Source organism: Manacus candei, unplaced genomic scaffold (genome assembly GCF_025592945.1).
Source record: "Manacus candei isolate 608988 ecotype Guabito, Panama unplaced genomic scaffold, ASM2559294v1 h1tg000014l, whole genome shotgun sequence".
Classification (NCBI taxonomy): domain Eukaryota; kingdom Metazoa; phylum Chordata; class Aves; order Passeriformes; family Pipridae; genus Manacus; species Manacus candei.
The window spans coordinates 30870248-30896771 of NW_026138062.1; the positions used below are offsets into that span (position 1 = coordinate 30870248).

Genomic DNA, 26524 nt, shown 5'->3' on the forward strand with positions numbered 1-26524 from the left:
AAGGAACTGGGGTAGTTGTCATCTCATCAAAAATAATGAATGCTCAAGAGATTTCTAACTTCATCTCTTCCCAGTCATTTGTCCGATAACAATAGACTACCAGTAGAGAAAAGACTAGACACAGAATGTGCTCTTCTTCTTCGGCTCTAGTTAGCACCTGTAACCCCAAACAGCTATGTACCAGCTGAAATCCACATGACGACAGCCCCAAAAGACAACTGGAAATGTTGTTCCTAGCCTGCTGTGCCTTCATTCAGTAGCAGGATGCACCACATGGTGGATGACAGCTTTGTGTCTGCCTCATCTTGAGGCCTCCCCCCCTCCCTCGACACACAGTCGTGCACACACAAAACAGTCTTATGGCTAATGATGCAAACATGAAGTGTAAAGTCTCCCTAATTTGACCCTTGTTAAACTCCTAATTGGATTGAGGCGGTCTCAGAGTGGAAAGCAACCCTGGATTATTCAAGAAAGCTTTTACAAAATGAAGACCAAATTACAAAAGGCTGCAAGACACCACAAAGAACAGGCAATGAATTGCAGCTGTCACTTAAGTTAAAAATCTAATCAATTGCCTTTTTTTTTAAACAGGTAACTTTTTGAACAGTTTCTTCATTGTGATACTCTTCAGAGTGTGCTTGACCCAAATTTAATAAGCTGCTATTAAAGCAGAAGAGCAGCTGTAGAGCAAACACTGTAGAATGATACCATGCATTCAGGCTCTTAATGATTTTAAAATGACTACAACCATTGCTTCATTCAAGAGGAACAAAGCTCAGGGCTCTTTGCTCAACAATGTCTTAACACAAACTGTCTGAACAGACAGCATTCATTTGTCCTTCATGAACCCAAAAGGTCAGCTGCATTGCTGAGAACATCTCAACAGTTTAATTGTGTTTCTCCTGTAGGAAGACTGAGAGGAGAAACTTGGGGATTCCTTGTGTATGAAAACTAGCCTTTCTTTTTTTTTTTTTTTTTTTTTTGCTTCCAAGGAAATATATACAGCTTAAGCACAGAGACAAGGGGTGCATGATATGCAGACAGGTGTAAAACATGAAGTAATTATAGAAGCTCAAATTAGTTCCTAGGCCTGAGGCAAAAAAGAGAACAGTGCCTTGACAAAAGGGAATAGCAAATAAGGATAGCAAACAAAAAATGGCTTGAATGTGTAAATTAGCAAGAAAAATGAGACAGAAAAGCAGCTTTACTCTACTATTATTCACCACATGAGAACAGAGCAGCTGAACATGATCAAGAGGGCTTTGGAGGAGAGAGGCAGGCATCAACACTGAAACGAAGCCAAAGAGTGGCAGCTCCGCACTTTCTAGTCAGTCACTCATTATGTGGTGAAGTGCTCTTGAGAAGTGCCTCTTATACTTGACCTATCATATTACTTCTTCTGTAAACACATAATCCCTGCTTGTTAGGTGGTGTCAACACTAGCATTCATTCACTGTGGTAGTCCTTTTGTGTATAGACACTTTAGAAGTGCTGCCAAAACCAAAGAATTGACACCATAATAAAACAATTTGAATTTCAACCAGGTAAACAGATCCTATGCGCTTCTGTGAAATGTACTGTTCTGAGCTCTACATCCAGTGTCCCTTATTTGAGACAGAGAAGCTTTCTTACCACAAAACCATTTTTTTTGTGTATGTCCTTTTAGCCAGATTAACAACCACCTAATGATAAACATTAACACATAAACGGACTTAATAATTGGAATTACAGCCACTGCACCTTATTTGCTTCACTCACATAGTAAAACAAAACAAAACAAACAAAAAAAAAATCATACTTTTACTACAAGTCACCTAAGCAGAAGAACAGAAGAACCCCAAACAAAACAAACTGTAGTTGTGCAAAACTGACCACTTCCTACAAGGAACATCTTATTACCATTAAGGTCACACAAAACCCATAAAACCAGTCAGCTTTTCTGTCAGAATGTCATCCCCTCGTACAGATATTTTCTACTTCAGTCTTTGTGGGGACTTATGTCTGATTAATATAATTAGATATTTAAATCTTCCACTCAAAGCTTATACTTTTTGCTGTTAGAGGGGAAAACTCATAATTAAGAACATTGCCTTTAAACAAGTAGTATAAATAACTGATTCTGTGCTTCTGTGTAAAAAGGTATTCTAGATAGACTATCACTTTAAAATTTATGAAGAGCTCCAAACAGTTTTGCAGTCTGTATGACTAAAAAGACGAATCAATCTTTCATTGAACATTTGAGCAAACTTTCTGATATATCACCAAGTATCAATGAAACACAACACTGGAATGGTAGTATTTGTCTGAAATGGCAATTTTCACAAATGAGTCCACAAACTTACACAAAAGGAAGACCCAGATACATTAGTGCTTCGCCCTGTAAAGCTGAAGGGCCATATTAGCACTCTGTGCATCAAAAGGAGTGAGAAAGTACCATTACAGGCTTGATATTGCAACAAGGTGACGTGATGCATTACTGCAGTCATGTCTAAAAAAATAACATATTACCATGTTAGACCAATGTCACACTCTTCCTACCCAGGGTTGACAAGATTTTTTGTTGGGTTTTCTTGAGCTGTGAATTGAGCCTACATTCCTATATACACATACATTTTGTAGCTGAATGTTTTATGTCCATGAACTGTGCATTTCTGGGAAACCTTGACACCACTACTGTTTGGCTCACTCAGCTTACTTTGCAGCTTGCCTACCCTATGATCCTCAACTCACCCACCTGGGAATGGAGAGAGTGAAATATTCCCTCCTATACTAGCCACTGCATTTTGTTCAAACACCTCTCAATGAATTCTCAGCAGCCTCAACCAATCTGAACCAACTCACATCAAATGGAAATCTAATTCTCACATCTTCTACCTTTGTCTTTCCATGGTTGCTTCTCCCAGCCCTAACCCTTAAAAAGAACTTCTTTCTTGCATCATTGTCCTTTTAGAAACACCATTTTATACCAACTTTAAAAAAAGTCAGACATACAAACTTCCTACATAATGTAGTAGCAATCTTTATTTATTATGACCTTTTCACCTTTTCCACTATCTCTTCTTTCTATTTTTTTTTCACAATTTCTTGCATTTGCCAAAATTAGACTGTAAAATGAGGCCAGAATCACATAGTTTTTATTTCTCTAAGGCAACATGGAAACGTGTGTCACTCTATACATATTAAACAAGACCAATAGCAAATAATGTAGGCCTGTGAATGATAGCCTCATAAGGCCCATGTTTAGTAACATTAATTTAAGAACATACAATACCATGCAATAGAAGCAAGTTTAGCAGTTTGTGCATATACAAAGGTCCTGTTTAGTCCTACTCTTAGGACTTAGAAGGTAAAGAAATACCAGCCAAAGTGTCAATATAATTATCTACACTCCTAAAGATGTGCCATGAACTTCATTGTACATGTTCCCTCACAACTTCTGAATTTCCTGTTGTCTCCCTCTTCTCAAATATATCCTGTTTCCCATAATAAAAAAGATTTCCTTTAGTGTATAGATTTCATAAGCCTCTGGACAGGTTAACCTTTAATATCAGTGAAGGATGATGAAGAGACTGCTGTTGTCACTGGGGCTCTGGAGAGCAGCTCTTGGAGAACTATGTTATTTCCTTTCACAAAGCAATGATTTCTGCCCACAAAAGCAGGAACTACACTGAGGCTGGCTCAGTTCAAGAACAGCCAAGAGTAATTCTGCGGAATGTTGACAATTTACAGCATACCCACCGATGATCAGAGTCATCACATGGGCCAACTGTGCTTAGGTGCACTAGTAGATATCCTTTAAAGTTGGGATTTCTGTTTAGTATAGTATTTATCATTATATGAAGAAAGCCCCACATGTTGTCACTTTATTTCAAACTTGTTTAAGCAAAGAACTATTTCTTCCTTCCTAATTTGTCCTCTGATTTCCACCTTTGGATTTTTATATTGCTTCTTTTTTTTTCAGTTCAGTCCCTTAAATGAAACAAATTTTACTAATTTTCAAATTAATTTTGCCTGAAAATTTTTATTCCGTTTCAAATTCATTCTCTTTGATATCTTTGCCTTGATCTTCATCCCATCCAGTCACTTTTTTTCCTAACCCAAGCAGAGCGTATTTTTTACTTTTCCTTGTTTGTGATTTATTTCTTCTATTCCACAAAGCTGTATAAACTTCACTAAATTGATATAAAAATTGAGGTTTTAAGGGAATCACTATAATTTTGACTGCACAACACATACAATACCACAGGGTCAGTGTGAGGTTGGAGTTCAAATTCCTAACACATTAACTCAACTCAAGTACACCAGTGTTTGCTTTACAAGCAGTCTGACATGTCCACTGTGTGACTGATCAGCATATGTGGAATATGGCAAACATTCTTCTCTCAGCACTTTTTCAGAATTTCTAGAAATCACACAGTCCAACTAGGCAGCCAGGCCCCACAAATCTTGGAGACTACCAGGTAATGGGAAAGTAATGGTTCACCACCAGAAAGGAAAGTCTGCTGCTAGCACTGGTGAGGTTAACAAGGTAAGAATTTACTGCCCAAAAATCAACTTAGCTTCTTGTTTCAAATTTCTGCTAAACATTCATCATTTTAGGTACTAATGAGTGCTATTTCACTACTATTTCCTAAATACTCGAATGAAAAACTATTAAAACTATTTTCATCTACCCATGCCTGATAAGCATATTACATTCACTAGCCCTGGCATAGCATAGGATGAAAATGTTTCTAGGTTCAAGGCAATTTAAATAGAAATTCCTGTCACAAAATTCATATAAAGTAGCAAAGCAATGGAAATAAAATGAATGCAGCTTACAGAAGAAGGGAAAGTAGTACAGGGGATGAAACTGCAGCTGCAATTCCCATCTTTCAGAAGGCCACACTCTGCTCTGATACAAACTCTTTCAGAAGCCAGCTAAGACATGAGTTCATGCATCAAAAGTTTGGTCAGCGCAAAAGAATGAATGACACGTAAGCTTCACTGACCCAACTACATCTTATGTAATTAGTGTCATTGTTTTAGCTAGTGCTTGGTTTGGACCATTAGTGTTTAACATTTTATTAAATGTTTAAAATTATACAGAATAGATCTACTCTGGCTAAACACAAGCAGATTACTCAGTAACCAACACTTCACCTGACAACTACAATATTTTAATAGTACAAACCCATAATTGCAGGTATCCATTCTTTAAATTTGTGACAGTCTTTCAACAATAAAACAACTGCTCATTTTCAGGCATTTTCTAATAGTAGTAATTTCTTGTAGTTTGTCACAGTCCTTTAACACAGAACAAACAAAAAACCTAAAAAAACCTTACTAAGCATGCAAAATACTTGTTTTCTTCTGTGACATGTATCATACCTAAGGATTTCAACTATGTGTTGTCAATTTAGCAAGCCTCTTGTAATATCTAGCATGATATGCGGATATTACACATTTCATCCTAAAAGCCAAAACCTATCACAATTTTATCATCAGTGAACCAGGTCAGATTTTGTATCACTATAAATCATCATGTAAAAATTGTCCTTGGAACTTTTGTATACGGAGGAAATCCCGAACAAAGCATAAAACCCAAAACCACGTTCTGTTTATTTAAAACAACTGAAATGTAACTGCTACCTTATGATACAATTGTTCTCAGTCAACCAGCCAGTTTTCAAATTGTATGTTTTTTCACACACATGTACAAGTATATTCACACTCATCATATACAAACAGCAGTCACATCTTCTGATGGTTATCACTGTGCGTATATAACACTGCAATCACACAATGCTCCACACAAATTCAGGAGCAAAAATGAAGGCACCAGCAGACCTTTGACCACTTCCATCTTCACGGTTATTAAGATTAAAAATAGGTTGAAATTCTACTTTATTTCCTTTCCCAGTGAAAGTACTGATTTAGATGAATGCTCTCAATACTATAAACTTCACTGTTGGGACAGGTTAGGGCACAGGTAAACTTCAGGTCTGCTGGTGACCACATCCTCTTGCCTAACATTCTAGCTAAGGAATGTCATCTTATACCATGCACTTCTGAGAGCTAGAGGTATCCTCTCACCCTCAGTGCTGATAATGTCATCTTGAGCACACTCCAGGTTGTTTGCACAAAAAGAAATTAAAACAATAATTAATTCTCAGTAAAACTATTTTTCTACTCATGCAGTCAGTAGGAAGGATGTGAACTGTATTTTCTAAGAAGTTATTTTCCAGCCTTACAAAAATGTGTACTAAAATAAGTATTTATCCCTTCTCCCATTCCTACAAGTAGTACTGTAATTTTTAACCTCTCTCTCTTTTTTTTTTCCATGACAGAAAATTTTGTTTAAGTACTTAAAAAAATAAGACGCAAAAGTCTTTCAAATCTGGATACAAAGTTAAGGGTAAAGATGGGAGAAGCTTATATAACTGAAGACAGATATAATTGAACACTATTATTACAGAACACTGACACCAAGATACCTGAAAAAACATCCAGCCTGCTTGGGTAGCTGTGAATCTGGTAGATGAAGTGACAAAGTCTGAAGCTTCTGTGTGCCCCATTACTTTGTGACTTCAGAGGCATGTTAGTGTTTTGGAAAAAAAGATTTTTAGAATCATCCTGGCAAACAAATGTATAGGTATTTCTTGTATAGTGGATGAGTCCCACTAATGTCAGTGGATTTATTTTTCTGAGAGACTGGTAAGTCAAGATAAATTAGGGTGAGAATGGTAGATCTAAGGTTAAATAAAGGTTGACACTCAGGCTTCAGTAATAATTCTTTTTGTTCTTGTTGCTTTATGAAACCTGCAAAGCTACAAGGTATTTTCTTCCCAACTTTTAAATCTATCTTTCCACAAAATATCACCGCCTATCAGAACTCAAATTGCATAATAAAATCTGCTTTGCTAAAAGGTATGAAGGGAACCTAACCTTAACTTATGGGGCTCAGAGGAACTCTGAGCCATTTAACAGCAGCACATCAAAGTGGGTTACTGCAAGTCTGGGAAGAGTAAATGACTAAACAAGAGCCATACTCTAGTCAATATCCCTAAAGTTACAGATGCCATTTATAATTTCAGTCCAAGTCTATATTTTTAAACAGATGTACTCAGTCAGTATCTTTGTAATTAGTCTGTGGTAGACTGAATAGCAAATTTGCTCTGATGGACTCAATACCACATGCTCCCATACGTGTCCAAAGTGGAGGGCACAATATAACCATTTTACAGAACTCTCAGGAATCAGACAGGAGCAGAATAAATCACTCTGTGAACAAGCTGTGTACCAGGCTTCATTAGTTATAATTACCCCCAAAATATGCTCAGCAGAATGCACACGTGTCATCTGGGAGTGACACACAATAGAGTGGGCAACTTATAAACTCCTCCAAGCACAGAAAGAGTCCATAAAACAACTGGCTTGTGCATTTGGATTCATGTGATAACACCTCCTATTGCATAAGCCACCAGATGACACAGATGGGGCAAATCCAAACAAGGAACATTTCTTTTGTACAGGCATTGGACTTCATTTGATGCCTATTCAACCAACAAGCTGAGAAAGCTGAGTATGAAGCACTAGATCTTTGTCGTTTTTATTTCCCAGATTGTGCTACACTTGCTCAAAATAATAAAACGTATAGTTTTAAATACTTTGAACATAATGACTTGCAGAAAAAAACAAAGCGAAACAAAACAAAACAGGATGTTAAATTTAACATACTTATGCATAAGCAAAACCAAACACTCTTCCCCAGACTTTAACTGGAAACATTTCTAATATAATATTAACCAGCATCTCGCTTTTATAAATCATATTACCAAAAGAGGTAAGTACTGATCTTTGAGAACACATATCTCAGCAATCAGATCTATTATTTTCTGGAGAAAAGAATATTAATTAACATTCTGTACATGGATCAGATTACCTTTAATGACTACTACAGAACTAGTACCACATTAAAGTTATTGCAACATTGATCTCAGCCTTCTCTGTAAACTTGCATAATTTTCTCTTCCTCTTGTACTTTCTGCCAATCATAATAATTATTTTTTGTCTGGGACATTCCAATCTCATACCAAATGCACATTTTTCTCCTCCTATTCTCATTATTTACTTCTTCGGATGCATATACCATAGTGTTCCTGGTCATCTCATTAAATGCCTTTTCACATCTTTTCTGTAGTTTTCTATTATTGGCCACTGCTATGGAGATTTGTTCATGAAAAATATTGCTCTAAGTACTTGTTTCCTGTAATAAAAATATGGTTCAACTCAAAGGAAAACTGATATTCATACACAGCTCACTGTACAGACATATATAATGTGCTAAACATACTCATATATGTCAGTATTTTAATATATATGTGGAAATATATTGTTTGAATGTTTCATGTGTAGGTTAGTGCATGTGTACACATATTAATATGGATGCCGACGTGTCTATTTACTTTCATATTCAAGTGTATAAACACATAGAAACAGACTCAGAAAAATACAGACAGATGTATGTGCACACACTCGAAAAGTACCCTACACTTCAGGTGGCATATCCAGTGATTATACTGTGTTACGTTTCTGACGTGCTGTTAAGGAACTATTTAACATCTTCACATCTGTTAGCTGCTTCCAAGAAAACATAGAAAGTAACTACAAAACTCTGACTGTAGAATATATTTAAATTAGTAAGTTAATATTAACCATGTGACACTGAGTTCTGTGAAACTACTTTTACTCACAAAATAAATACCTAGTTATTTTGATAGAGAGAAATGTAGCCAAATTTCACAGACTTAGAGTAGTAACATGAACTGTCATGGAGAGAGCTGAGTATATCCAAAATACATAAGATCAATTAAGGTCTATTACAAATAACATCCGTTAACCTGTGATCTGTCAGATCTGTACATCAGCAACACTGCATGGATGTAAGCAAGGACAGAATTTGTCCCACTTGGCCCCATTTCTGTGTAGTGCAACTAAGAGGTCAGCATTCAATGCCAGCAAACTCCACAGAGTGCTCACAGGCACAGCGGCAGCAATTTCCTATTTTTAAAACATCAGAGAAGCAAAACCGATTTGTGAATATGAGCTGCTATGGTATTATTTGAAGTCACTGCCTTCTTTTCATTTTCTTTTTCCTTTTTAAAGAAACAGATATTGAAACTATCCCAGCTAATAATTTCATTCTGACACTTGAGTTTAAAAGGTTAAGTTACTATCTGAAGAAAGGTAATCTGACTGCCTTTCATAGCAGCCTGCAAGCTCTGCAATCTGCATAGAGAGGGGCATTTGTCATCATTAGCTGAGCAGTGACAGCTGGCACCTAGGGTGTCCCAGATTTAAGAAGTGGCAAAGGCACTCTTTTACCTTAAGTTGCCATCAAGTATACTATGCTTCATAAGGAGTAATATTTTCTTCTTGTTATAAAGTATGAAATAACAGCAGTGAATGCATCTGTATTTTCTTCAGACTGGAGAACTAGCTGATATACAATTAGCAGTTGTCTTTAGACAACAAGACATCGTGTTTATCACATGAACAAACATCCAATTTGTGTCACTTGAAAATAAGTACAATTGGCTCAAAATTAGGGCAGTATATTTTCCCCTCACAGATATTTCAGACTGATTGATTTGTAAATTTTTTTTACGGACATGACAAATCGTGAATAAAACACAGTTTTTAACTAGAGGTATAGTACCATCACTCCAATCCAGGAGTGCCTAATTGCTTAAAACAGACAGGTTATTAGATATAGGGAAAAAAACAGTCCTACACTGACATACACCCAAATGCAGTACATTAATGGTTTGAAAGAATACCTGATGGAGCACTGTTTTAATAGCAGCTTTAGAAATTTAAAGTATATTCTAATAGTGTATCTAACAGCTAAGTTTGATGCAATGTTTTTTTCAAAACAGTTTCATGAGATTTTGCAAATGTATTCATAATTAAGAGTGTATTTAATATGTGGAATATGTAGAGGTTTAGGAAAGAAGTTGTTTTCATACAACCATCAATTATCCAATCTATGAAAGACTGAATAAATGGTTTGTAAACATTAAGAGACCCTGATTTGGTTGTTTTTACAAAAACAAAATACAAAGCTAGAAATGAATATGCCTTAACATGAAATAAAAACCACAAAAACAACCAATCCACACAAATCAAAGAGAATTTTAAAAAGCAAACAAGAAAAAACCCTTATTTCTCCACAGCCTCTCAAATTTGGAAACATAATCCATAATGCTAGATTTTGCATTATTATGTAAAATAGTTTTTCACAAATAAAACTAATTTTTGTGTTAATGTAAAATCTATGCAAATACATGCAGTCATTTATCAGGGAAGCTGACAAGCATTCCATATTGGAGAGGGAAAATGAAACTGCCTCAAGAATAGAGGCAATTAATTATTTCTGTATTTTCTCTTCCTCTGTCTTGAGGCACAGAAGTTATCCATCCAGTTAAAACAGCAAATGAAATAAAGAGATTTTTTTTTTATTTAAACACATATGGCTTTTGCCTGCAATACTGATCACCACAAGGTCTACAGATGCCCGTGGCTAAATTGTACGCTGGCAGATGCACACAAGGGAAAACTGTGTTAATGCAGCGTGGTGAACAAAACAAATGAAGAACTGAATTTTAGGGGGTGGAGGGGCGGGGGTGAGGGAGAGAAGACTTTTTTTTACCCCATTGAGATACAGTTTGCCTACGAAGAGTAGATTAGGTTAGCTATGGATTTAACCTGAAAAGTTTTTTCTCATCCCTTATGTCAAAAATCTGAATACTACATGTAGAAAAAAACATCCATGCAGATCCATGCAGTTTTCTAATGTAGAGATTATAAATAATGGGCTTACCAAGATAAATGGTTATATTATTTCATCTTTGCAGTTAAGGACTAATAAAATATAATGAATGTACTCACAGAATATAATGAGAAAACTGTTGTCCAACATATTTGCTGTCATTTTTTACCTACTTAAAGAAGCAATGTCTTGAAGTGTAGCTGAAAATGGCAAGCACTATGGCACATCCTAGCATATACCATATACTAGTGATTCAGTGGGCTAGTAAGAGTTCTGAACTTATTGTTTCTTTTTGATAAGGTTATTTTTTTAAAAATGAAGCCAAAATTAGCCAGTTCATTCCTGGAAATAATTTGCAGATGAAAACAAGAAAGAGAGATGGTAGAGCATATACTGGAAATAACACGTGATCATGTTTATCACAGTAACTTCTCTCTTAGTAGGCCTGTACACACTGCATAACCTCATTAAAATCAGTATTGCCTCATCTAAAACTAAAGAGACTTAAGAGAAAACATTGTCACTACCCTGACATATACACCATAATTTTTTTCTTCTTTTCAATGGCACTAATTTATTATAAATGATAACATGCCTGAAAGGTACAGTCTATTTCAACTATCACAAAAATCGATAGCATTATTCCTTTCAGATAAACAGATATTTCCATATGCTAATATTTCTCTTTCAACAATTTTATTGTATATTTATGAAATTACAAGACTACATGCTATTTCTATAGTCTTTTTCATTTCAGGAACACCAGCACTATGCCACAAAGGATCTAGTTCTGTATATGCTGTCTTAGAGCTGGCCCAAAAAACTGGTAGGGAAAAGTAGGAAGGATAGTAGGTGATCTAGGATAAATTTTCAAATTCAAGTAAGAAGACCCCTGGAGTGATTTGCTGCTCCTAATAAGAGATTCAATTTTCTCCTAGGTAAAATATTGTGCTCTACACAATGACAATGTTCCACCAGTTAAAAAAGAAAGTTCAGAGTGGTGATGGGAAAATATTTCAAAGGTCAAAAGATCTAAGCATCAAGTTTTTCATAACAGATCTCACCTCTTCTTCCTTAAATAATAGGTTGGTTGACATGTTTATATTACAGCAGCACTTCCCTATTAATTTCATTGTGTTTTAGGATATTTTTAGGAACAATAAGTGTTTTTAGCAAGTACGATGCTGACATTTAAGACTGTTAAAAGATTCTGTAGATTTGAGGAGTTATATAAATAGTCCCAAATATGTGAAAGTACATGAAAAATGTAGTTTTAATGGAAATTTTGAAAGTATATTCTTTCATTCATTTCTCTGAATAATTTCACCCTCCTTGTAAGGGCTTTAGAGTGGGTTAGGGAAGGCATTTTTGTGGGAGCATGGACAAAATAGCACCATCCTTTCTGAAGAGGCTAATTGAACACTATGGCTAAAACATAATGAAATTAATAGGGAAGTGCTGCTTGACAGAAGTGTAGATATTGAGCCAAAAACGTATTTCCTCACAAATGTGTGTATTTGATGCATTAGATATTGTAGAGGCTCACTGTATTTGATCCTCTACAAATGTTAACCTCCAAGTGTTACTCTGCTTTGGCCCTGATCCTGCAAATAGCTGCCTGTGCACTTCACTATGAGCCTAAAAGCGCCCATGACCTCACCAGAAACAGCTGAATGTTTCATTAACCACGTGTGCATGGGCAGGATCAGGGCCTTCATAAGGTTCAATGAAATGTATTAATCACTCATGACCAACTCACTCAACTCCTCCCTTCACCATTATTTGGAAAGAAAATATTGGAGAGCTGTACACTACATTAAAAAATAGAAGTCTGCACTGAAATATATTAGGTATGTCTTTTTATAGCTAAATCAAGAAAAAATTAATTACACAGGTAATTTACCATACATATATACAAGTTTCATTTTGATATAGAGGGACATAACATGCCCAAGGTATTGGCAGCATGAAAATTCTCAATAAACACATAATATAATCAAATGTATAAAAAGAGATGGTGCTTACTTATAACTTCATATTGGCTAACGTTCAAAGATGTTAAGCAACATATCTTCCGACAATTTCAATATCTCTAGCAGCTCCCTACAAGATGATGTAGTTTAGTTTGCTAGACAACATGAAATCAGCTTACAGAAAAACACCAATCACAAAGATAAGTGTGCTCAAGACATACCACTCTCCCATTTTGACTGGGCTAATGAGTTGTTGCGTTACTCCTAAAGTATTAACAAGTTGAGCGACGCCATAGTTTATATAATGATGCATTTCAAATGTTCCCACACTTCAATTTTAACTCACTTTTTCTAACACTCAAGTCCTCTCTCAGACAACATATTGCAGGACTAGAAGTTACCAAGGGGAAAGGTTAGTTTAGATGTGAAGCCTTTGGAAGCTGCTCATCCAACACATAAAGCTTTATTTTCAAGGTCAGTGTTCAATATTTGCAGTCATTTAATCATATATAGCATGAGAGAGTAATGAGAGTTCGGCAGTGTTGGATGACCCACTACAGATGTAGCAGATTAAAAGGCACTAATCCCCACTCATTCCACACTCCTTCAGCAGTTCAGCAAAAAAGAACATTCTCAAGCTAGAGATCTTAAAAAAAAAAAACAAACACCAATGCTGGACTGCTTAAATAAAATGTTGTACTTTATGGAATGTCTGGCTTTGGAGAAGTCGATGGAGAAGTGAACCAAATGAATAATTCAATGCATTTTTTTCCTTCTTGCACGTTTCTGCAGTTCTAGCTAAAATTACAGTTGTGCAAGTTCCATGTTTACTTTTGAGACACATGATTTTAAAGAAAACAAATCAATTACTGTTTTTCTGTTAACAGATTGCAGATTAGAGGAATTTAAAGCATTAACAGTTTATCCGTAAGACCTGCGATGACCAAGTCCAACAGTAATGCAAACTCTTTTCATGTTTTTCTTTTAAGTTTTAATAGGAAGAGAATACATACACACGTTAAGTTTAACATTAATGAATGTTAATTAAGTACTCTAAAAGAAGCTATGTCACAGTTTAAAAAAAAAATTGCAGAAAACTGTACGTAACAGAGAAAAAATGTTTGTGTACCACACTGTGCAGAAATTTATACCCACAAATCTAAGTAATGAAGTGTATAAATTCATTAAAATTGCACTTTTGCGAACATTATAGCAACTTAGCTTTTCATTTGTTCCTAAATGTGAAAATGGAGGTAAAAAGTAAACTACAAAATAAGAATAAAGAAAATTGCAGGTACCATCAACTTCTATCACAAAAAAATTATGCTGCCTATTTTATATAATGTGACACATATAGCAAACCTGGCACAAATATCTGTCTCTTCTTACTTGAAAAAAAAAAAAAGTGAATTTATTGTTGCTGGCAGGATGATATGGATGAAATAACCAGGAAGAACTGAGGGGGGAAGGGAAGAAAGAGGAGCCAAGAAATCAGATACATTCAATGAGCCTTCAAACTCACTTCAGCAGTAGGGATAAATAATTTAATCAACTCAGCTTCATTCTTTTTCTTCCTACCTCCCTAGTGCAATAGGCAGATATTAAAAATAAAACTTTAAAATTCATGAGCAGTTGTGTGTGGAAGAACTATCACTATATAATAAGAAATATAAAGTGATATCCACACAAGCCCCTTGTATCTGCATTTTAACTCACACTTTTCACCATATGAAATTATTAGTTAAATTTATATGTATGGCAACTTTCTTTTTTTTCTTTTTTTTTTTTTTCTTCTTCCAAATTGCATTTTGGGGATGTGGGCGAGTACCCGTAGCCAAAGATGTTCAATACCATTTGGCTTTTTGGCTAACGTGAGCACTACACGAGAAGGCACTGTAGTTTGAAAGATTTGAAATAATAAGCAGAGTTCAACAAATACTGTTATAGTACCCACTAATTAGGGGAAATATCCAGAAAACAGCAATTTGGTAAGTCACCAATATCATATGGTACCATTATCATGACAAATGATCAATCATCACTTTAATGAGATGATTTTAATCCCAATTTTCCAAAACAACACGTTACTCAATAAACTCAAAAAAAATAAAATTCAGTGCCGAAAAGGTGTTCCTTTTATACTTTACAAAGAACACGTGAATAACTACAGAGAAAAATTAACTGCAGTAAGTGGTCAGAAGCTTTGAAAAATACCCAATTTTTTATATCATATGTATAATACAGATAATAATTTTCACCATCATTTCAATCAAGCCACTGACGACTTCTCTTGTTAAACGACCGGGTCAACTTAACAGTCACATTTCAGTGGTTGACTGGTGTCAGCGACGCCTAAATCCACAAATTTTCAAACTATCAAATGTTTGTTGTGTATGTGTGAAATGAAATGCTGTAGTGAAGGGTGACCTTCAGTGCTAAAGATCTTTAGCCACGGCTAAAGCTAATATTTCCCACAGCCACCAAGATACAATAAACATGTATAACCTGTGTTACTTGACATCAGAGTTTAATCTTAGCATCACACATTGAAAGCTGTGATTCAGGATATAAAATGTAATTTCTATTTAAATTAATTTTGCCGCATTATGAATATTACGACTTCTGACAGCTTAAAGGTACGACCTTTCCACTTTTGCCTTTAGCAACTGAAATTACCAAATTAAAACCCACGGGGCAAAAATAAGAAAAACCTGGCCCAGAACATTCCCATCGCTAAAGTGCAGCTCTGAGGCGGCCGCAACGCTGGGAAGTTGAGGCGTGCTCCCTCCACAGGAAAGGGCTGTTCTCTCGGCGAGGGACAACCTTTTGTCCGCCCGCTGTAACTTTCGGTTTTACCCGGCGTTGGTCTGTGACCCTGCGGGAAAGGGGCTCCTTAACATTTACATCCCAAAGAAGCCTCCCCCGACACGGCAGCGCCGGAGGTTTCGAGCCGGAGGGTTCTGGGTCCCAGCGGCCGCCGCCCAGGGCGGGAACTGGGGCCAGGAACGGGGCCGCAGCGGGCCTTCCCTCGCACCAGTCGGTCCCCGAAACCCGCCCGCCGGAGTTGGTCCCAACTTGACCGCTTTTCCTTCCCCCGCACAGGCGGGCCGCGCCCCGCTGCTGCCAACGCCGCCCCGTGTCTGGGGCAGGGCGCGACCGGCATCCCCCCGGGCCCCGGGGGGCGGGCTGGGGTCGTGCCGGGCCCCATCCTCGGGGCAGCGGGGCGGGATGTGCCGGGCTGGCGAGGTGCCTCCCCCTGCCCGCCCGCCGACGGGGCCCGCGGCGGTGCTGCCGAGCCAGCGGAAGGAGGAAGAGGGCAGACCTCCGCCCCCGCCGCGGCAGGTTCCCCGAGCAGCCGGGGGCAGCCGCCGGTAAGAGCGGTGGGGAGGCGCCCGCCTGTCCCCGCGGAGCCGGCCCAGACCTCTCTAAGTGCCTGCTCCGGGAAGGCGAGGGCAGCCGGCCCCCGGGAGTCCACAGCCCGGCGGCCACTCACGCCCCGCAGGGGAGGAGGGAGAGAAGGAGGGAGGCTGCAGTCCTGGACCTCGGGTGCGGCGGCAGCCGCGCTCCGCGGCGGCCGCTCCGGAGCAACCGGGACCGGGGCCGCTTCCACTGCCCGACCCGCCGCGGCCGGGGGGAGGCACGCGTGTCCCGCCCGGCGCCTGGACGGGAAACTATACGTAGAAGGGAGAAAACTCGGGTCGAAACTACCTCCTCTCCACCCGAAACAGCCAGAGAGCGGTCGCCCTTCTCCCGGCGGCTTAGGGGCTGCGGCCGGGAAGAGGAAGAGCTTCTTCGGGACGACCTGTCACCTGCAGCTTTTCATCGACAGCCCCAGCCCTGCTCTACTCATGGGCAGGAAAAGATTCCGGTCGGCTTCCTCCTCTGGAGCGGCACGGGAACACCCACACAACCGCCAGACCGAGGGAGCCAAGCTCACAATCACAACTTCTCCGCTATGTGCAATAAAGTTGGTCGCATTCATATGCTGAATAAATATCATGAAATGTTCTTTGTGGCATGACTTTTCCTCAGCGACGGATGTACCTGTGACAGTTACTTTAGGAATTGGTAATCGGTCAGTAGATTAAAGATTCCAAGCGATCAAAAGCTTTACTGTTTTGCTTTGTTTTCTTAAATATATATATAAAATTTAGGGTTCTCTTGAAGTGAAGCTCAGTAAATGCTGTGAAGCAGAGGAGTTTACAACTCCAATTTATTTGCAAATAAAGGTCCCGATTACAAACACCTAAAGTACCGAAGGGGAAATTTGCTAATTACACATCACATAGGCGAAACCCCAAACTGTCAGACAAGCAAGCCAGCATGTTTGCAGTCTCTAGCGTGCCTCCCGTGTGCACATTTACTAAGCGCAGCTTGCTAGAAGAGCTCGCTATACGATAAATTCTCCAGGTTTGAAATTAATAAATACTGAGTCTCAAAAAGCAGTTGAACATCCACTCTTCACAACATATCAGAGCGCAATACAGAATACAAAAAACGAAGCTAAGAATTGGCAAATGAGATTTACCGTCAGTATCTGCTACTTGATTTCTGGAGGGAACGTGAAAAAGACCTGACAGATACGTTTAGCGATTGATTCTCCCTTCATAAGGTACAAATACAAAAAGCAAGACAGAGATAACGCCGAAATGCATTAAACTTCAAAATCGATTAGAGCCCGTCAGAAGATCTTTTAAAACAATACAAATCGTGGACTTCTGCGTAATATTTTATTCCAAAGAACACTAAATTAGCCGTGAATCCGCTGCCTTGTTCACTGGCCGGTTCACGAGAGAAAAAAAAAAAAAAAAGAAAAAACCCAAACAAACACAACAACTTCTCGCTTGCAGTTACAGACAACTATCAGGAGCAAAAGGACAGCATGATGTGACGCCAAGTGGGAGTTAATGAATTTACGCCTGTGCTCCTGCTGGAGCCAGCCCAGTCTGTAGCTCCCTAGTTGATGGATGCCCATTAATACACCTGCATTCACGTCGCGGCCATGGGGAGGCACGCAGGGATTCAGTGCGGAGCGGCACAGTTTTGCCAAGTCCTTTCGAAACGTTAATACCCTTCAAGTTACACCCAAAGGAGAGCGATTTCTCTTGATTTCCGAGCGTACAGAGGACCGGGGTGGTTTTTCAGCCAGTAACCTTCTACCTTCCTATATGTGCCTGCGTGTGCGTGTGTGTGTGCGTGTGGCTGTGTATACATATCTATCTCCTAGAGTGGGATTAATTAGCCGCGTTTGAGCTGAAAGAGGCTGCAGTGACGAGCCCAGTGGCGATTGGCCGCCCGCCTGCCTGGCCCTGCCTTTATAATTTCCACACGAGTGCATCTGGGCTCTTATACAAACCAAGAGCCAGCTTCTTCTGACATACACACACGGCACTTTTTTTCCACCAGCTGATTAACTGCCCTGCATACACACGGTGATTACTACGGGAAAACATAAATAAATACGAGGAGGTTTTATTATTTTGACTACTGGAAGCCTTGCTGTGTCTCAGTGCAACTTTTGTTTTTTCTTGCTGCTGGGAAAGGTGCCGCTCTCGATGCTTTCCTCTCTCTCACGGACCCTTTAAAAAAAGGGGAAGGAAAAATATCGCCCCCTCCAGTCCCCCGCCCGCTCCCCCCTCCCTCCCTCCCCGCCACACACACTTCAAGACGGCTGATCTAAAAAAGCAGGAAGAGAGCATCTGAGGAGCAGCAGCCCCGGCGCATTTTGAAAAACATTTGTTACATTTCAGAGTGCGGCAGCCTGTTTCTCCTCTGAAGTTGGCTCCAGCCTTAGCAGCCGCATTGGATCCCACAGCCTATTGCGAGACTCCGGTATACAATCCGGATCTCTGCCCCAACATGATCGCGGCCCAGGCCAAGCTGGTGTATCATTTGAATAAATACTACAATGAGAAATGCCAAGCCAGGAAAGCTGCCATCGCCAAAACGATCCGAGAGGTCTGCAAAGTGGTGTCGGACGTGCTGAAGGAGGTGGAGGTGCAGGAGCCTCGTTTCATCAGTTCCTTGAACGAGATGGACAATCGCTACGAGGGGCTGGAAGTCATCTCCCCCACGGAGTTTGAAGTCGTGCTGTATCTGAACCAAATGGGGGTTTTCAACTTCGTGGACGACGGCTCCTTGCCGGGCTGCGCTGTGTTAAAGTTAAGCGACGGCCGCAAGAGGAGCATGTCCCTCTGGGTGGAGTTCATCACGGCGTCTGGCTACCTCTCCGCTCGCAAAATCCGGTCCAGATTCCAGACTCTGGTGGCTCAAGCCGTGGATAAGTGCAGTTACAGAGACGTAGTAAAGATGGTGGCGGACACCAGCGAAGTGAAGCTGAGGATCAGGGATCGGTACGTCGTGCAGATCACTCCGGCTTTCAAGTGCACAGGGATCTGGCCGCGGAGTGCTGCCCACTGGCCGCTTCCCCACATCCCCTGGCCAGGACCCAATCGGGTGGCGGAGGTCAAGGCGGAAGGCTTCAACCTCTTGTCCAAGGAGTGCCACTCTCTGGCCGGCAAGCAGAGCTCGGCCGAGAGCGATGCCTGGGTGCTGCAGTTCGCAGAAGCCGAGAACAGACTGCAGATGGGCGGCTGCAGGAAGAAATGCCTCTCCATCCTCAAAACCTTACGGGACCGTCACCTTGAGCTGCCGGGCCAGCCCCTGAATAATTATCACATGAAGACTCTGGTTTCCTACGAATGCGAAAAGCATCCCCGCGAATCGGACTGGGACGAGTCATGCCTGGGGGACCGGCTCAACGGGATTTTACTGCAGCTCATCTCCTGCCTTCAGTGCAGGAGGTGCCCCCACTACTTCTTGCCCAACTTAGACCTCTTTCAGGGCAAACCTCACTCGGCCCTGGAAAATGCAGCCAAACAAACGTGGCGACTGGCCAGGGAAATACTAACCAACCCGAAAAGTTTGGAGAAACTTTAGAGGGTAACTATAAAACCAGCCTGACCGATAAATCTGCTAATTTCCCATTGAAGTTTAGGCTGCCTATTCGAAAAGTCAAATATTTCCACCTGACAATGCAAATAATATTCTTTTTAAAAAAGGAATATAGCTTAGGCTCTTCACAAAGAAAAAAAGAAAGTAAATGAGAACAGCAAGCATCGTTCTTCTTCTTCACAGTTTTGCAGTTTCCCGGGGGAGGGAGGGGGTGAAGGAAAAAACAATAAGAAAAAAGGAAAGAGTTACCTGGAAAAGAGAATTGGCCGTAATTTAACACGATTGTGACCATTCTGCCTAAAAATGGTACCAACGGATTATAACAAACCCCGGTATTTTTATGTAAACCCTCTGTGAGTAAATGCTATTTGGATATGCCACCTGAACAAACCCTAATGTACCTTTTAATTTGTATCAAATATTGTGATCTCACATTGTCTTTGAAATTGTGGATGTTGGTGTTTTGTGATTTGGTGAACAGAAGTTAAATTGCCATTTTGGATACTTCAAGGACGTTTTCTGCTAAAGAGAAGATACCATTTAAAAAGGTAGATTTTATCACAGTACTTTTGTTAATTGTCTTTTGAAGTGTCTGAACTTAACAAGTTTACATTTTTCGTTTCATATATATTGCTTGTTCTATTTCTAACATTCCATAAATATACTTGAAATGTTATTTAAATATATTCAAAAGAAATTTGGATTCTGCTTATATAATAATGCTTGAATATTGGAATTATATATTTGAAAATGCACTTGAAATACACTGGATAATTACCTTTTGTGATTTAGATTTTAATTTCTGTTGCTGATTTATTTAATTACAAGCTAATAAATGAAGTAAAATACATATGGGTAAGTGTTTCAATATCAGGTCAAGTTTTCTACTTGAAAAACCAAAGGCAGCTATGTTTAGTGGATTTTGCATTTCCGTGGACAGTTGCTTAAATCCTGCAAAGCGAAAACTTAAGGGCAGGCGCCTGATTTTGCATTTTGAATAGTTTCATAGAATAGGGAAATATTCGTGATACAAACATATTATAATTTAGCTCCAGGTGACCATCAGCAACTGTCATTCACAAACGTGGTTATTAAATGCAATTACAGTTTTTCAGCTGTCAGAAACAAATCTGGTTTTGAAGGGTTTACTATGCGGTGCTGATTTGTTTCTGTTCGGGTTCAAACAAAGCTGAGGACACACACCATGCCCATGAAGCAGTGTATTAAGTAAGCAGTGAGTCTGATAAAACTAGCAATTTGGTACAGGTACTAATAAAGAAGAAAATAAAATTTATAGGTGAAAGCCGGCACCAATAAAATGAACAACAATATTACTTCTGACCTACAAATCCGTTACGAATGTGGTAAGATTGCCAGTTGCACTCTCAGAAATCAAGTCCCTGCGCTCCCAGGGCATTCAGAGGGAATAACATGTGCGTGCCGACAAAACTACAAGCGATCCGAACCCGCCTGTCCGTATCGCACCGCCTGCTCTCTCTCAGGATGCATTTCTTTAAAGCGGCTTTTAAATCAAAACTCAGAAAAACAACGCAAATTTTGATTAGGATCCTAACAGTCAACAAGTGCTGAAAGAGGCCGATCGCCTATGTAACATCCATTAGCAACTATTTCCAGCGGGTGCACTTTAGGGAAATCGTTATATCCAGAAATTCTGACAGAAACTTTTTACCCCAGCACTGAGAAGAACGTCCCGAGTTTGACAAATTATTCGCCAAAGAAAAATCACCTTATTGCAAACATTCAGAAGAGGAATTTTTTTGGAAATTATTTTTGATATTTCTGCATTAAAAAAACCCAAACCCTTTGTAAAAGTACCCCCCTATTTCCTCTCTGCCAACATTTCCCAGTGCAATAGCAAACAAATAAAGCAAGAGTGATAAGAATAAAAGGAGATGCAGACGAGAGGAGCGCCCTGTTAGACACGTCCCTTCTGTCTGCCCTCCTCCCCCCGTGGCAGCCCCTGCGCCGTTCCCGCGGGGAAAAAGCCACGCAAAGGTTTCCGCTCAAGTCACGCACCCCTGATCTATTGCGGCTGGGCTGCAGGTTTTCACGGAGGGGAGGGGAAGGGGGAGGGGGCGGCACTGGGGCATTGGTACTAGTAAATGACTTCAGAAAGAAACAGCTTTCCCAGGAAGCAAGTCTTCGAGTCCATGACTATTTCCACCCCCACTATTTCCACCCCCACCCCCTCTTCCCCCCCCCCCCCCCCCCCAGAAAATAAGCATTAACTTCCATTTCAGCAGTCAGAATGTTTACAAAATGCGCCGTATTTTCTTATATGGAAACTAAACGTTCTTGAAATAACGGGATTCTCCGATATCCTCGGAAGGGGTAAAACTCTCCACTGTGTGCACTGTGTGTCGGGAAGGCTACGGGCTGGGACTGCTGCTCCCTCCAGGGATTTCAGAGCAATTGGCTTAACTACTAAATCTGACCACGTTCATACAAAGGCACCGCGCGAAATGCTGCTGCTGGAAAACCCGCACGCTGCCGTAATAGAGGATTTAACATCATTAATACATTGCGCCTTTTTTTTTTTTTTTTTTTTTTTTTTTTTTTTTTTTTTTTTAATGCAGCGAAAGGCGGCAGACGGGAGCGGAGTTTGGAAGGAGGGGGCGGCCACGGCGCACGTGTGCCGGGACCGGGGACCGGGACCGCGACCGCCCGCACGCCGCACTCACCTTGGGGTCGATCTTCTTGAAGGCCGAGTCATCCTCGTCCACCTCGAAGTAGATCTCCGTGGTGGTGATGGAGAGCGTCCCCTTGGCCACCACCACGGGGGCGATGAGCTGTGCCGGCGTGCTGAGGACCACGGGGCCTGCAAAAGCAAGGGCAGCGGCGTCAGGTTGGAGGCGCCCGGCCGGCCCATCCCTGGTGGCCCTTCCCCTTCCCTCTGCCGAGCCAGCGCCCGGCGAGCCCCCTCATAAACCCTGTTTGTAAACCGCCGTGTTTATTCCCCCCCTGCCCGCGGCCAGCGCTTTGAACTCTGCGGCCGGGGCAGAAGCGAGTTTGTGAGCTCCGGGGTTGCGAGATAAATCACAGCAGAGAAATTTAGAGGGGTTAGGGTTAAAAATAGCTGCCTTTTAGAAGAAGGTTCCCTCTCTTTTCATGCCCTTTTGCTCCTCGTTAACACTATCGCTGTTTATGTGCGATAGTTGGGGCTCGTTCCACGCAGCTTCGACCTGGCAGCGCAGGGTCCCCACGGCGGCGAGGCCGGGTCAGGGACGCAGGGCAGGGCAGCCTTGCAGCCCCTGCCCGCCACACCGACCCTGCAAGGCTAGCAGAATTATTTTTAACTCTGGGTCCAGACCTCAACTCCGAAAGTAATGCGAAATATCGTGGGGGGTTTGAGTTTGTTTTTGTTGTTTTGTTTTTTTTTTTTCCTTGGGGGGAGGTGTTTTTGGTTTTTTTATTAATTTATTTTTATTTACACCTACTTCAATACCCCATGCACACAGAGGCTATCATCGCTAAATATATTTACGGAAAGATCATTTTTGTTTCAACTCCCTGCCGCTTATCCATTTAAAATTACCGTTACAATATTTCGCTCAAATATATTCCTTATGAGAGACGTTTTCATGGGCATTGAAAAGATGGGATGGGGAAAACCTGCTGTAAAAGGCAGCCTTGTCCACACAAATTGTTAGGTTTTAATTCAGGAAAAAAACAAACAAACCAAAACAAAAACTTCTGCTTTAATCCAAAAAAACAACAAAGGATTGCTTTTTCACCATCGCATCTTGAATATGAATGCAGTCTGCTGTTAAAGCTGAAAGTGTCCGTGTTTTACAGCTCAATTGCTCTAATTCGAAAAAAATATTATATATAGAATAGTCTTCCAGATTTAACCTCAAAAGCGTGTAGGGTAATTTGTATACACATACATGTATACACAGAGCCACATGCACGCACAAACACGCATCTGACATGCAAATAATAAAAGCTCCAGTATCGAGAAGCTGGGTACATCATCTGACTGATGCACCTTTCAAAACTGGCAAACTGACCATCTCGAGGGATACTAAAAAGGGGTTTGGTTGTTTTACGCAGCTAAAATATCTCCCCTAAAATAAGGGAACCCCTGCTCGGAGGGCAGAGAGCCGTGTGCCTCCCGCTGCCATCCCCGGCCGCTCGCCCCTCCAGCAGCGCGGTGCGGGGGCTGGCGCGGCTGAGCCGAGCCCGGGGCGGTAGCTCACACCGGGGCTAAAGCCACGGATGAGCCCTCTCCTCCTCCCCCAGCACCGCCCGCACATTTTACCACCAGCTCTTGCAAGCAACACTTCAAATTACTCACTTAGCCCAAATTACTCCTGTATCGACGCATCTAACTGTCATGTTGTTAATGCTTTACTTTACTGTAACACCCAATTTGAGCCCTTATTGCACAATATTTTGTCATTTACGCTGCAAAATAAATAAAGAGAGAGGCAGGGATTACTGTGCCTACAGGGGGAAGCTAAACGCAGAGTTTCGGTGACAGCTTTCAGCAGCCCAGCGTGGCAGACGGGATAATATTGATACAAACTCTATTTTCTTTCATTTTATTGTTTTCCATCTCCTAATAAACCGGGGTAGCCTCTTGACCCCAGTCAGCTGATCGGAATCACATGCGCCGGGCTTGCTTTGCTGCTCTCCCCGTCTCGCCTCCATCTTCTCTCCCTCCCTTGGCGGTGGGAAAGGAGCAGAGTCGAGCCAAGCCGAGCCGGGGAAGCCCGGCAGCAGGCTCCAAAGGGCAGGATGATCGATCCGAAACGCCGCTTTAAAGCCTCATCAATCTTCATCTAGGTTGCTCAAGTAATTACGCCCGATTCTCTTGTACGATTACAAGTGGATTTGGGTTTCTATTCCCCAGGCCCCCTTTCTTTGTGTTTACAGAAGGGGGGTCTGGGCAGCCAGCGATTCCCTGCCCTGCAGAAGCCCTTGCCCTGTCAAGCAAAGCGTCCTACCCCTCTTCTTGACCTTTCCGGGCCCACCTGGCCCGCCACACGGTGATGGGCTCCCGGGTCTTTGTGCGGCGAGAAAAGCATCTTTGGAAGATGTGTTCTGGAACTGACCCGGTATTCTATCACTTTAAGGAGGCGTTTGTGGACTTTGCTGAATCCCAGAAGGAAGAACATCAATTTAATCCAATTACCTCTTTTCCCTGGTGTTGTATGGCTAAAATAAAAATAAAGCCACTGGTATTTAATGGTCAAAAGGCCAAACCTTATAATCTGCCATCCAGAAGATAATGGTGTACCCCGGCTACCGGGTGTGCCAGGGACGTGCCCTCACGGACTGGAGGAAGGGGCAGAGCTGCAAAAGCAGGGGCGGATGTGGAGGGAAAGGGAACAGTCCCTTCTTAGCCCATTACTGAATGCAGGGGAAATCGGGGATTTCTGGCTTTTTCCTCCCGAGAAAAGGCTCCAAGCTCCCAGACTGGTACCTTGGCATCTGCCCTGCATTCTGCTCAAATGACACCCTAGATTTGTTGCAATGTAAACATGTCAGAGGTATCACAATGCAACAAGGAATGAGCATTACTGTACTTTCCAGATGAGAAAACGTTTCCTTGTGTTTGTTTTTATTTTCAGTTTTTAAAAAAAAAAGGTAGAAAGCATAAAAACAGCAGTCAAATTACGTGATTTTGCGGAAGGGGGTGCCAAACTAAGCTTAAAAAAATCTTTACAGATTTTTTTTTCTCTTGAAAGCACAAAATGAAATAAAAAAATCGGTATTAACAGTGTGTCATTTTTACACTTGTCCTTTGGAAATCTCCAATTACAACTTGCAATTCCATAGCATGTTTAAGGAGCACTGAGTCTTTTTGTTGTAGCCTTCAGGGAGCAAGCCAGCCACTGAGAGAATATGAAATTAATCCACTACAGCTATATAGAGAGAGGATTATGTTTTAATCCCCTTTGGGATAGTCCCTGGATTTTAAGGATCCGATATTAAAATGTTTACATAGAGCATAATCAGAATAGCGCAGATTTTCCATATGGCACCGCGCTATCGGGAAGCTCTGGGTCTCCTTTCCAAAGCCAATTGATAATCTAATGAAACAAAAGCCGGGCACACCTGAGCCAAGAGCCGCGGGACGGGCTCATTCGCATTCGGGAAGGATAACGAGCTCCGGCTACCAGCCTCAGTCCGGCCCCTTGGTGGCGGCGAGCTGCGCTTTTCCAGGGGATGTAAATATTCATTTCTAGCGCAACTGCAGCCTCGGAGAAGCACAGGACCGGGGCTGTGCTGCCCGGGGGAGCGGCACCTGGGGATGCTGCCGGGCGCTCCCTGCGCAGCGCAGGAGCCGCCGGCGGCACCCAGAGCGTTTCGGGGGAAAAGCCAACCTGTGGCTGCCCAGCTTCGCCCAAGAGCCTGGGGTTTGTGGAGGTGACACGCGTCTAGGGCGCTTGTCAGCTGTTGGGACGCTAAGCAAAAGCACCTCTTTTTAAGGATCTTTTCGTTGTCTCTTCCACACCTCTCCGAAGTGATCGGGGCATCCCGCAGCAGAGAGGCAGCGACCTACCAAAGAAGTTCTGGCCTTAAAACGAAACTAGACAACACTTCATATCCACAGGTCTTGCAATCTGTTCAAATTGTGAATTTTCCCCTTTGCCTGATCCCTGTGGTCTGCACATGTGATTTACATTTCTAAAATAAACGCTACCGCACATATACATTTTAAAATAATATTTTCTTTCCAAAAGTAAATGATTGTGAAATTAGAAGGTCCCAGTGAATAGAAGCAGAATGTAATCTCCCTCCTCCTCTGTGTAAT

At 41.3% G+C, this 26524-nt stretch overlaps 2 protein-coding genes across 10 annotated transcripts in view; one reads left to right on the forward strand and one right to left on the reverse strand.

Moving 5' to 3' along the window:
- Positions 1 to 26524, reverse strand: part of NBEA (neurobeachin) — a 473668-nt gene that overhangs the window by 132824 nt on the left and 314320 nt on the right. For all 9 annotated transcript variants that reach the window (XM_051778818.1, XM_051778819.1, XM_051778828.1 and 6 more), the window contains one exon: positions 22443 to 22579. In XM_051778818.1, coding sequence (XP_051634778.1) covers positions 22443 to 22579 — 137 coding nt within the window. The remainder of the gene's footprint in view (positions 1 to 22442; positions 22580 to 26524) is intronic.
- Positions 17178 to 20590, forward strand: MAB21L1 (mab-21 like 1). Its single transcript, XM_051778900.1, has one exon. It carries the CDS (start codon positions 18646 to 18648, stop codon positions 19723 to 19725), a length of 1080 nt encoding a protein of 359 aa, XP_051634860.1. The 5' UTR covers positions 17178 to 18645; the 3' UTR covers positions 19726 to 20590.